The sequence below is a fragment of the Priapulus caudatus genome, unplaced genomic scaffold (genome assembly GCF_000485595.1).
Source record: "Priapulus caudatus unplaced genomic scaffold, Priapulus_caudatus-5.0.1 Scaffold285, whole genome shotgun sequence".
Taxonomy (NCBI): domain Eukaryota; kingdom Metazoa; phylum Priapulida; class Priapulimorpha; order Priapulimorphida; family Priapulidae; genus Priapulus; species Priapulus caudatus.
Genome location: NW_014577346.1, coordinates 256118 through 267240, shown reverse-complemented (window position 1 = coordinate 267240; position 11123 = coordinate 256118). Strand labels below are relative to the sequence as shown.

Sequence of the window (11123 nt, the reverse complement as noted above, 5' to 3'; positions counted from 1 at the left end):
AGCACTATTATATCGGAATGTTACGCGCCAGCGGGTGTGTGCCATGTGTGTGTGTGTGATTATGTGCGTCCTTGTGTGTGCCGGGGTGTGTGCTGTGTGTGTGTGTGCATGGTGCGGCCGCGCATGCTGTTTGTGTGCGTGCGTGCCACTCGTGCGTGCGTGCTGCGTGCCAGTGCGTGCTGTGTGTGGTGCTGCTCTGCGTGCGCTGGTGCGATTGTGTGTGTGTGTGCGTGTGGGCACGCGTCTGCGTGCGTGCGGTGCGTGCGTGCGTGCGTGTACACACGCGCAACACTCGCGCCCGCGCTACAATGTACAACATTGCTATTAACGTTACACACTGCCGCGTCCGTTGGGAAACACGCGTGGCGACACCGCTACCCGCTCAGGCAAGCACTGAGAGGTCCCGCGCGCACTGTGTTGCCTATTAGTAACAGAATACACTGGAGCAGCAGTTCGGCGCGCGTTGTGCGTGCGTGCGCACAGCTAGGCGCTAGGCGAGCGCCACGGGCTGCAGCGTACGCATACACCGCCCAGCCTTCAAAACCAACGCGCGCGCCCTGGAAATAAGTGCCAAAAAGTTCAACACCGACGTTTCGCCGAAGATAACCAGAAAAAGATCGCCCTATGATTAACAAATATGTTTAACGTGGGCCACGGCAAAGCGCTTACCAGTTTGTTGCCTTTCTCTCTCAGCTCGTTTCTCTCTCTTCTTCTCTCTTCTCTCTCTCTCTCTCTGCTCTCTTCGCCTACCTTCTCTCTCTCTCTCCCCCCCCTTCTCTCTCTACCCCCTGCTCTCTCTCTCCTCTTCCCTCTCATCTCGCTCTCTGTCTCTCTCTCTCTCTTCTAACTCCCTCGCCCTCTCTGCTTCTCCCTGTCCCTCTCTCTCTCTCCCTTCTCTCTTTCTCACTCTCTCATCTCTCTCTCTCTCCCTCTCTCTTTCCCCCTCTCTCTCTCCTGTCTCTCCCTCTCTCTCTCTCCCCTTTCACTCTGCTCGTCTCTCTCTCTCTCATCTCTCTCTTCTTTCTGCTCTTCTCTCTCCCCCTCTTACTCTACTCTCCTCTCTCCCCCTCTCTCTCCCGCTCTTCCTCTCTACTCTCTCTCTCTCTGCTCTCTCTCTCTCCTCTCTGCTCTCTTTCCCCTCTCTGCTCGCGTCCCTCTCTCTTTCTCCCCCCTCTTTCTTTCCCTCTCTCCTTTCCTATCTTCTGCTTCCCTCTCTCTCTCTCCTACTTCTCTCTCTCTCTCTACTCTCCCTCGCCCTCTCTCTCTCTCCTTCTCTCTCTCTCTTTTCTCCATCTCTCTCTCTCTCTCTCTCCATCTCTCTCTCTCTCTGCTTCTCCCGCCTCCCCCTCTCTCTCTCTCCCTCTATCCCGCTCTCCTCTCGCCTCTCTCTCCCCTCCTCTCTCTCTCCTTCTCTCTCCCCGCCTCTCTCTCCTATACCCCCCTCTCTCTCCCTCTCTCTCTCCCCCTCTCTCTCTCTCCTTCTCCTCCCTCTTCCCCTCTCCTCCCTCTCTTGTTCGTTTCCTCTCTCTCTCTCTCTCTCTCTCTCTTCTCTCTGTCTTCTCTGCTCTTCGTTCTTTCCTCTTCTTCTCTCTCCCTCTCTCGTCTCTCTCTCTCTCTCTCTCACCCCCTCTCTCTTCTCTCTCCCTCTCTTCTCTCTCTCTCTCTCTCTCTCTTCTCTCTCGCTCCCTCTCCCTCCCTCTCTTTCTCTTCCTCTCTCTCTCTCTCCTCGCGCTCTCTTCTGTTCTCTCTCTTCTCCCTCTCTCGCTCTCTCTCTCTCCGCCCCTCTCTCTCTTTCTCTCTCTCTCTCTCTCTCTCCTCCCTCTCTCTCTCTCTCTCTCTCTCTCTCTCTCTCTCTCTCTCTCTCTCTCTCTCTCCCCCTCTCTCTCTCTCTGTACACACGTACGCACGTACGTCCACGTGCGGCCTAGCGCGGCAGACGAGCACCGTCACGTGATACCGTACGCATCAACAAACATCGAGAAGCGCGAGCGAAAAAAATCCGCGAAGAATAAGACTATATACTCTCGCTCACGCTGAGCCGCTGTTCTCTCGGTGAGATTGGCAAGATGAAGCTGCTCTGGCTTACGCGGGAACATTGAAGCAGGCAGGCATTCCTGCTACGGTGCTGAGGATGTATTAGTTGATCTGTTGTTATTTTACATCTGTTGCCGCACCTGTACTTGCTAGTAGAGACCACAGAGATCCTATACTATATACCGTGTGGGATAGGATCAAGAGTGAATAATAATCGATTAGATAATTAATAATGGGTAATTCTATTATCTATTAATACTCGATATTATCAGCGATTAATAATGACAAATTCCTGATATTATTAATATTATTAATTATATATATGGTTATATATTATTTATCGGTTAATAATAATCTATTATTATTCACTCCTGAAAGGATCTCTATGGTAGTGTCGAACCACAATGACACGTTAGTTGGCTGTTAAAGACATTTTTAGATAGCTTAAATAAACAGTCCGTTAATAAATGATGCCGATGGCTAATGGACTCTTGCTGATAGAGTATAATCAAGAGCTCATAGTAGAGACGCTGTATGACTCCATATCATGGCTCTATTATGAGCTTTTAGTATAATATATGACGATGAATCACAGAGGTTACGATGAAACCGTGTGCGTTCGTGCGTACGTGCGTGCGTGAGTGAGTGTGTGTTTATGTGTATGTGGGCGTGCGTTAGTGAGTGTGTACGTGCGCGTATGTGTGTGTGTGTGTGTGTGCGCGCGCATGTGTGTTGCACTGGGCTGTATGTGGTGGTAGGTGTTTTTTTATAGATTGGAATGATGGGATGGATGGATAGATGAGTGAATGTGTAACTGGGCGTATGCGTATGTGCGTGCGTACATGCATGTACGCATGCGTGCGTACGTGTGTGTGTACGTACGTGCGTAAGTGCGTGCGTAGCTTTTTTACAACGCTTAATGTGCGTATTGCGCTCTCATAATTACAGATGAAAACCAGCAAGCTGTCGATCAGTACTGTGAGGGACGAGCACTACAGGCAGTATCGATGTCATACTGAGAATGAGAAGGGAGCTGCAGATGGCTATGTTAAGTTGTCAGGTAAACACACGAGCATACTGCGGGCGCGAATCTCTCAAGGGTCCGGGTTAACGATTTTTAGGCGCAACACCGGCATTGCCTTTAATTTAATCAGAAGTTTAGATTTGGACGAACAATTATTTTTCCTGGAACGAAAGTTTGTGCATTGCCAATGTTTATACAAAGTTTGCCACTATGCACCCTTCGAAGACCTATGTTATATGCATTTCAATTGTGTTTTATGATGTTGTTGTTTTTGCGTGGAAGGTAACCGCGTTATATTTTTGCGTGTCTTGTTTGCAGTGACGAGTGGAGCCATGAAGACACCATTGACTGCACCGTTGGTGTTGGGTCTGATGACGTTGGTGTGGCTGTCGTTATAGCAAGTGTTATCAAGCAGTGGTTTACATCATCAATGTTCATGATCATATCAAGGTACATAGAGAAGTTAACGATTATATTGCAGTCCAGTACTATGAAGTTTGTTAAAGAGAGTTTAGTTTTTTGTAGATTGCAGAGATACAAACTGAAACGTTGACAACATTAATGATCTGATGTTATATGAACTGGCATAATTGTACATTACATCATGGCTGCATGGCATTTGTAAAAAAATACTACCACAATCATTTTCTCGATAGCTAATCATGAAAGCGGTGGAAATGCATGTGAAATTAAGGATCATTCTTTCTCATAGCTAATCATGTACGCAAAGGAAATTAGCGACAATCTTATTATGAGACAGTTAGAAAATTACGAGTGTATGTGATTTGTCAATACTACGTTATTATGTAAGATGAGGTCGCTGATGGGGTATGGCAATGAAATGCCATATATGGCTGTATATTTTACATTATCATTAGCACTAAAAATGTTCATTTGTTAACAAGGTCACTTGCTATTCCCTTGTAGAGGAACGATAGAATGAAAACGTTAAATTCTTTACCATGGGTTTCGTTTTGCCCCCGATTTTTATGTAGGATTAAGCCCTGGTATCCGGCTTGTTTTAGTCATTTAATCAACAAATTTTAGTAAGAACGGAAATGTTTATTGGGAATCAGAAAAGGGTATAAATAATTACTGGAACTGAGATATGGGATACCCCATCAGGACCCCCATAGATGGAAATTAGACTGTTGTTTTGAATGAAGGAAGGCAAAGCCGGGTGTTGAAATGTTGATGGGATATACGACATCTGAATCTCGTGACGCATGGCAATGTTGGCTTTGCCATCGTAGCTTGCCAGCTTGCAGATGATTTTTATACAGTTTTACTTTGCACTTATAACCTGTAAATAGCGTGTTTACACGTAAAAGTTCTATTGTGGAGTGTAAAATCGAGTTAAATGCATCTGGTGCAATAGATTGCGTGTCAGATTCGTATAACTTGTTACAACACAAGCTAGCTGGTATCCGTGTAGCTTCCCCCGCCTATAGTGAGAGCGACGGGCTACACGGATAGAATCAAGCACAAGCTAGATCTGTACTGTTGTGATTGCAATGCTTAGCTATGGTTCTTGTCCGTATATCATGACATACTTGGTATGTACAGTTTATGTCTTGTTTCCGCCAGACGGCATCTTCTGAGTGCAGCCATGGTGCGTTTGTACGTATACGTACTTTTATTACGTAAAATATCTACTGTTGATATACTCTGTACAGTTACAATGTTTTACAACAATAGATGGCGAAAGTGCCGGTATGTTATTGTTGCCCTCAGCTTTACAGGCTGCCCGGCGGGCGGATTTTTAGAGTTGGAAATAGAACTGTAACCGCTTGCGCGGTTTTTAGCCTATGGGCGCTCTCTTCATTTAGAATCTCGAATTGTCATCTGTGTTTTAATACTCATTGTGAGCGGTACCTATGATTTGTATATGTTGCGTAAATGTTTACCTGTTAGCGCGTACGTGGGGCGTTTGGGTTGTGTCATTTTTATGATCGTTTCACCACGCGCTGATATTTTATGGGTTTTAAGCTGCTGTATTGATGAAATGTTTCCACGTTAATGCTGAAACCCATGGTCATAACCTATGGTCATAACCTATGGTATGAAACACATGGTCATACTCTTGTTCTGATCATTAAATAACGTAGAGAAATGTGTGAAGATATTATCGTGAAATTGTTGTTCAGTGGACTAGTGGCGTGCAACTGGTTCTATATTATCATGAGCCTATATTATATAATACTATATTATAGGCTATTGAAACTCTTCATGATACTGTAGTTATATTTTTGTGATATAGAAGGAAACAGCAGCTCGCACTCTCACACACAGAGATGTATTCATGGCTAGCGTATATTTTCACTTTATCCTGCTGATTCAGCAAACGCTATTTTGTATTTTACATTTCTCCGTCCTTAGCTGTTAAAAACTACAGACATCTTCAACGCGATTCTTCATTAAACTATTCTGAATTTCACCTAAAGTCACCTGACTTCATAAACGGTCGGTTTTGATAGATACTATTGGCAAAGTCTGGAAACAGGCAACGCGATAGTGTGTAAATGAAGAATAGAAGTGTAGACCATACACGAGTGACTGTCCATGTAATAATCGTGGCAATAAAATAAAATTTTCGTTTTTTAACTACTATTTGGTTTGGTCTATACGTCATTCTGTTCTTGTTTCTATTACTCTGTGGTCTTTTCAGGAGTCTTGCTTCGTGTGTTCTACCAGCGATATACCAGTAATGTGTGGTTGTGGTGGCTTTGTAGTGTTTGTGGGTAAATGACAAGGAGCGACTATTGATCATTATTGAATAATAATTAATAAGTATAGGACAAAGCATTGAGTAGAAGGCCACTCTTCTATCACAGCCTCGGTTGAGGAGAAAATTAAACGATCATTAGATATTATTATCATGAAAATTTCTGTGCAATAGAAAGATTTGTCTAGAAACGTTATACTGTATTAGTACTGTTAGTAAATGGTAGAATAGTTCACGATGCGACTGTACGTTCGGCTGATATTTATTCCACTGGGCAGCTGTAACGCCTGTAAAGATATGCATATTAAATTAATGCAAAGACATAGCAGGACACAACACGACAGGGCACGGGACAGCAATTCTAGGAGTAAGACACAACAGTAACATGTACTTTAACGCATACCTGTTAGTATAAATATAGGTCACGGGTCAGATATGTTTGTCGTAAATGCGATGGAAAACGCGGTGAATTCTAAATTATTCCTTTATTAACACAAACATGCACATCTGATATTTACACCTTGTCACACATGTACAAACAAACCTCTAATCGTTGTCTGTCACACGCAAAAAGACTGAAGATAGTCATAGCGAACTGTGAATTACTTTGACTCGATGTTCCCGTTATTATAATTACGTAATAAGGCGATTGCATTAAGGCATGATGCAGTTACAAACACGTAACTCAACAGCAGGAGTGTCATAATATATACAGTAGTATAGTATACAGTAGTATAGTATACAGTAATATAGTATACAGTAATATAGTATACAGTAATATAGTATACAGTAGTGGCGCCCGCTGATGTGCACAGTGCTTCCAGTAAATTTTGGGTTAACATTTTTTTTCTACATTTTGTTCCTAAATCTCTCTCGCAAGACTCACCAGATTGCATCTCCAGACGTCTACCATTCAAAAATTTTCAGGGGGGCATGCCCCCACACCCCCCCTAGCATGCAGCGCGCCTGCTTTTTATTATCACTGAGGATTTTATCCTTCTGTGCTTCTACTTTCTTAAGACCTGTGGGCACCAGTCGTATACATTAGTATATAGTATACAGTAGTATAGTATACAGTAGTATAGTATTCAAGTATAGTATAGTATAATAATTATAGTCTATACTATGACACTCCTGAACATAGTAGGTACCTCTACTCTGTAGGTTTATGTATTTGTATCTAGTCATGATATCCAGCCCTCAATCGTTCCGCACCGCTGCTGCGTGCAGATGTGACAAAACGTAAAAACTATTCGCATAATTGACAATTTCACATATTCGCGTATATACAGAAAGTTATCGTTTGGCACATTAATTTATTGAGATTTGAACGTAATTATTAGCGCGTGACTCAATATTCATCCACTACCGAAAAAACGCCCCCACACTTACCCTGTGACTCACATAACTCGACTTCATGCATTCAGACAACATCGATCATCATGTCAACTAGGAGAATGATATCGATGGTACAAATCGCGCGGTGGTAGTTCCTAGTTTATTGTGATCCACTCGATCTTAATTCCGCCATCGAATTGACATCTGGGTTTGTCCGTGACGGGATTTAACCGTTACTACCGGAGATATATCGACGCCAGATCTCCATGGTTACGGGTGTCACTCGCTCGCCGTCTGCTTTTCACGCCATCGCCTCGTAGCTTCGCTCGTCATCTACGCATGCGCTACAGGGGGCGGGGCGCAATTAGGAAGACCTTTGGGCAGCATTGTCATCGGCCACCACTGTAATTACTCGTGTGTAATATATATATATATATATATATATATATATATATATAATACAGGAGTATATATATAGCTCCCTTGTCATGACTACCCGTCGCTTGCCGCCGGCGTCATGTCTTCCGTGGGTTGGTAGACGCGGACTACCTCGCTGTTCACACCCTAATGATACGCCCTGCTGAGAGTAGGCGTGGGGAACCCTACAGCTACCTGATTATAGCTAAACCGCTCCCGTGAATCACTGACAGCAGGAGAGACATCTCTGTCTCATGTAGAGATATCCCTGTCTCAACTGTAGAGACATCTCTGACTCATCTGTGGAGATATCGCTGTCTCGTATGTAGAGATCTCTGTCTCGACTGTAGAGATATCTCTGACTCACCTGTAGAGATATTGATGATTCATCTGTAGAGACATCTCTGTCTCATCAGTACAGATATCTATGTCTCACCTGTAGATCAATATCTGTCTCCTCTGCAGAGACATTGATGTCTCACATGTAGAGACATTGATGTCTCAACTGTAGAGACATATCTGTCTCACCTGTGGAGACATATCTGTCTCATCTGTAGAGATACCGCGGCTCCTTCCGCTCGTAGTTGCAGCACCGGTAGATGCAGTACGTCACTACGACAATGAACAGCACGGCGACGGCCGACACTGCTCCCAGCAGCAGATACAGCAGACTCTGATCACTGTCGCAGTCTCCGCCGCTCTCGTCGTCTAAGAACAGCTCGAGGCTCTTGCGTTCCTCGACCATGCTGTGTTCGCTCGTCGCGCGCGCGTCCGGACAGTTGCGGATGCCGTTGCAGACGAGCTCGCGAGCGATGCACGTGCGTCCGTCGGGACACTCGAAGTCGCAGTCCTGGTTCGTCACGCGCAGGATGTCGTCCTTGCGTTGTCGCGTCACCTTACGCGACACTTCCGACCAGAGGATGTGAAAGCGACCGGCCGGGTCGTCGGCAACCATCTCGACGATGACGCGATGCGACGTCGTCGGCGTCGACGCCATCTCGTGTTCGTCCCAACCCTTGGAGAAGATTTCCGGTTGGAAATTCCCGGCGCATACTTCGGCGTAGGGCACCGACGCGTTGTACTCGTAGAATCGCAGACGATTCGTTTCGCAGCGGCCCTGGAAGTAGAAATCGAGGAAGCGGAGGTAGACGAATCTTCCCGCCGACACGGATATTGTCCAGCGACATCGCAGCGATGACGTCACGTTGGGCGAGAACAGCAGGCCCTGGCGGCCGCGGAAGCTCGCCTGCCCGCCGCAGTCGAAGACGACGAACTCATAGGTGGCGCTGAAGTTGAACGTGCGCGAGTCGTCGCGCACGGTGATGTTGGCGATCTCGAAGAAGACGTCGACGGTGTGCGTCAGCGACGTGTAGCCGACCGGGTAAAGCTCCGAGCCGGAGTTGCACAGACAGACGGTGTTCGAGTGCGACCCGTCGACGATTGTCAGCGTGTTGACGTCGGCGTCGCGACCTTGCAGCGACAGACAGCGCCCCTCGGCGGTGCGGTCGCAGCCGCGGTAGTTGCGCAGGTGCAGTTCGTGAAGCGTGATCTTCAGACGCTCGAAGGAGAGACCTCTGAACGTGTACTTACAGCGCAGACGTGTGTTCCCGCCCGGACCGTAGAAGAGCGGGTTCGTCGGCGAGGAGAAGTTACCTCGGCGACGCGTCGCCGCGCCCCAGCTATCGTAATGCACGTTGCAACTACCGGCCGTATCGTCGGCCGACAGCGAGCCCTCGGCGACCGGTCCGGGCATCGCCGAAGCGAAGTGCGTTACGGTGGTGTTTATGAACTCGTACATGATCTTGTATTCGAATTCGTCGCCCGTCAGCGACCCGCGCGTGCCATAGAAGGCGAGGAGGTAGTCCGATCCGCTCGACACGTACCTCTGATCGCGTCCGCATCCTTTCTTCTCGCCAAGCTGCGTCTCCTGCGGACACAGCTTCGGGCGACTGTGTCCGCAGAAGACCGCCTCGAGTTTGTACCTGTCGGCCCGCTGTGCGTCGTAAAGCGTGATGTTCGTCGCGCACGAGTCGTTGTAGACGGTGTCGAACGACGTGAAGTAGAGGAGAACGCGCTGGTTAGGAAGTCCGGCGAACCGGAACGTGCAGACTGTTCCAGGCGGGTACCAATGATCGACGCTGTTCAGCTGACCGGAACTGATCATGCTTCCGTAGAAGATCCAATCGCATTTGGCGTTCACGATCCTTGAGCTTGGCACGCGGTAGAAGTTTGGCACGAAGTGCGAGCGGAACTGGAAGCCGTTGTCAAGGAAACGACCGTCGCGCGTCGACGCAAACTCGACGACCATGTGCTTACCGCTGGAGACGACGTCGGGGACTTGACCCTTACCGCAGAAGGTCCCGATGACGGTGGCAGCCGTCGTCTCTCCGTCGTAAAATCGCACGTGGTCGCGTCCGTCGCAGTCGTCGCGTGTCAACACGGCCGTAGTGTCGCAGAAGTAGGGGTCGTCGCAGGGAGGTCCGCCGACGACAAACAGAGCTTGATTAGAGATGCGTACCTGGTTGTCCATGCCGTCCCACATGAGGTGATAGCGACAGGTAAGGTTACGCGGGTAGATTCCCGGGAAACCCGGCGACAGCACGAGACAGTTTCGCGCCGAGTCGCAGTTGATAAACTCCATGTCGCAGTACGTCGCGTCGACGTGGCGCCCCCTGTCGCCGACGCCGAATTTGCCGAATCGCACCGACGCGTCCTTCTTCGTGTATGTGCGGTAGCGCAGTTGAAGGAGCACGTTATGGTCGTACTTCGGCGTCGAAAACACGAGCCGTATCGACTTTGTCTCCGAGTAGAAAAAATGCGGTCGCTGCGGATTGCCGCAGAAGTAACCCGGATGTTGGCGATTGTTCTGGCGCGCGTCGTAAACGCCATCTATGATCTGCATGAAGCCATTCTCGCACTTTCCGCTGTCGGTGTACGTGCCGACGTCCATGCTCGTCACTTCTAGTCCGATGATGTCGCCCTCGTCGTTCGGATGGATGAGAAAGTCGTAGAAGCAATACAAGGGTCTGCCCTTGTTCGCCTCCGTAACCACAGGGCTCGATAGCGTCTCCGTAAACTTGTTTGCCCAGATCGTTTTATTGCACCCTGTAAAAAAGGAGAAGCGAGAAGGGAGCTTTTACGACTGTTATGAGAAGAGAGGGCGATACAGCTCGCGCACAGACGGAGAAGCAAAAAGATGAGCAATAATGGGGATGCATACATCTTCACGAGATAGAGAAACGCTTGCCGTGTAGTGTGTACGTATTTACGTAAGCGCAAAAGACTGTTTAGATACTTAGGTGTGCTATATTGAAAAAACACGTGTGTTGGATTATACGCACTGAATGCCTGGTGGTTAATAAACGCGCATGCTCGCCAGCGTGCACGCATGCACGCGCGCACGCAGGCATGTATGCGCGCACACGCAGCTGTCTCATATGTATATACATATATACATACATACATACATACATACATACATACATACATACATACATACATACATACATACATACATACATACATACATACATACATACATACATACCACGTAGCGCACGCACACACACACACACACACACACAC

The 11123-nt window shown here is 47.5% G+C and overlaps 2 protein-coding genes across 2 annotated transcripts in view; one reads left to right on the top strand and one right to left on the bottom strand.

The window, feature by feature from the left end:
- Positions 1-5670, top strand: part of LOC106808557 (lachesin-like) — a gene marked incomplete at its 5' end in the record, with an annotated part of 17263 nt that extends 11593 nt beyond the window's left edge. The window contains 2 exon segments of the mRNA XM_014811318.1: positions 2983-3094; positions 3377-5670. Coding sequence (XP_014666804.1) covers positions 2983-3094; positions 3377-3456 — 192 coding nt within the window.
- Positions 5671-7607: 1937 nt separating this feature from the next.
- Positions 7608-11123, bottom strand: part of LOC106808551 — a 12383-nt gene continuing 8867 nt past the window's right edge. The window contains exon 2 of the mRNA XM_014811312.1: positions 7608-10643. Coding sequence (XP_014666798.1) covers positions 8086-10643 — 2558 coding nt within the window. The 3' untranslated portion in view covers positions 7608-8085. The remainder of the gene's footprint in view (positions 10644-11123) is intronic.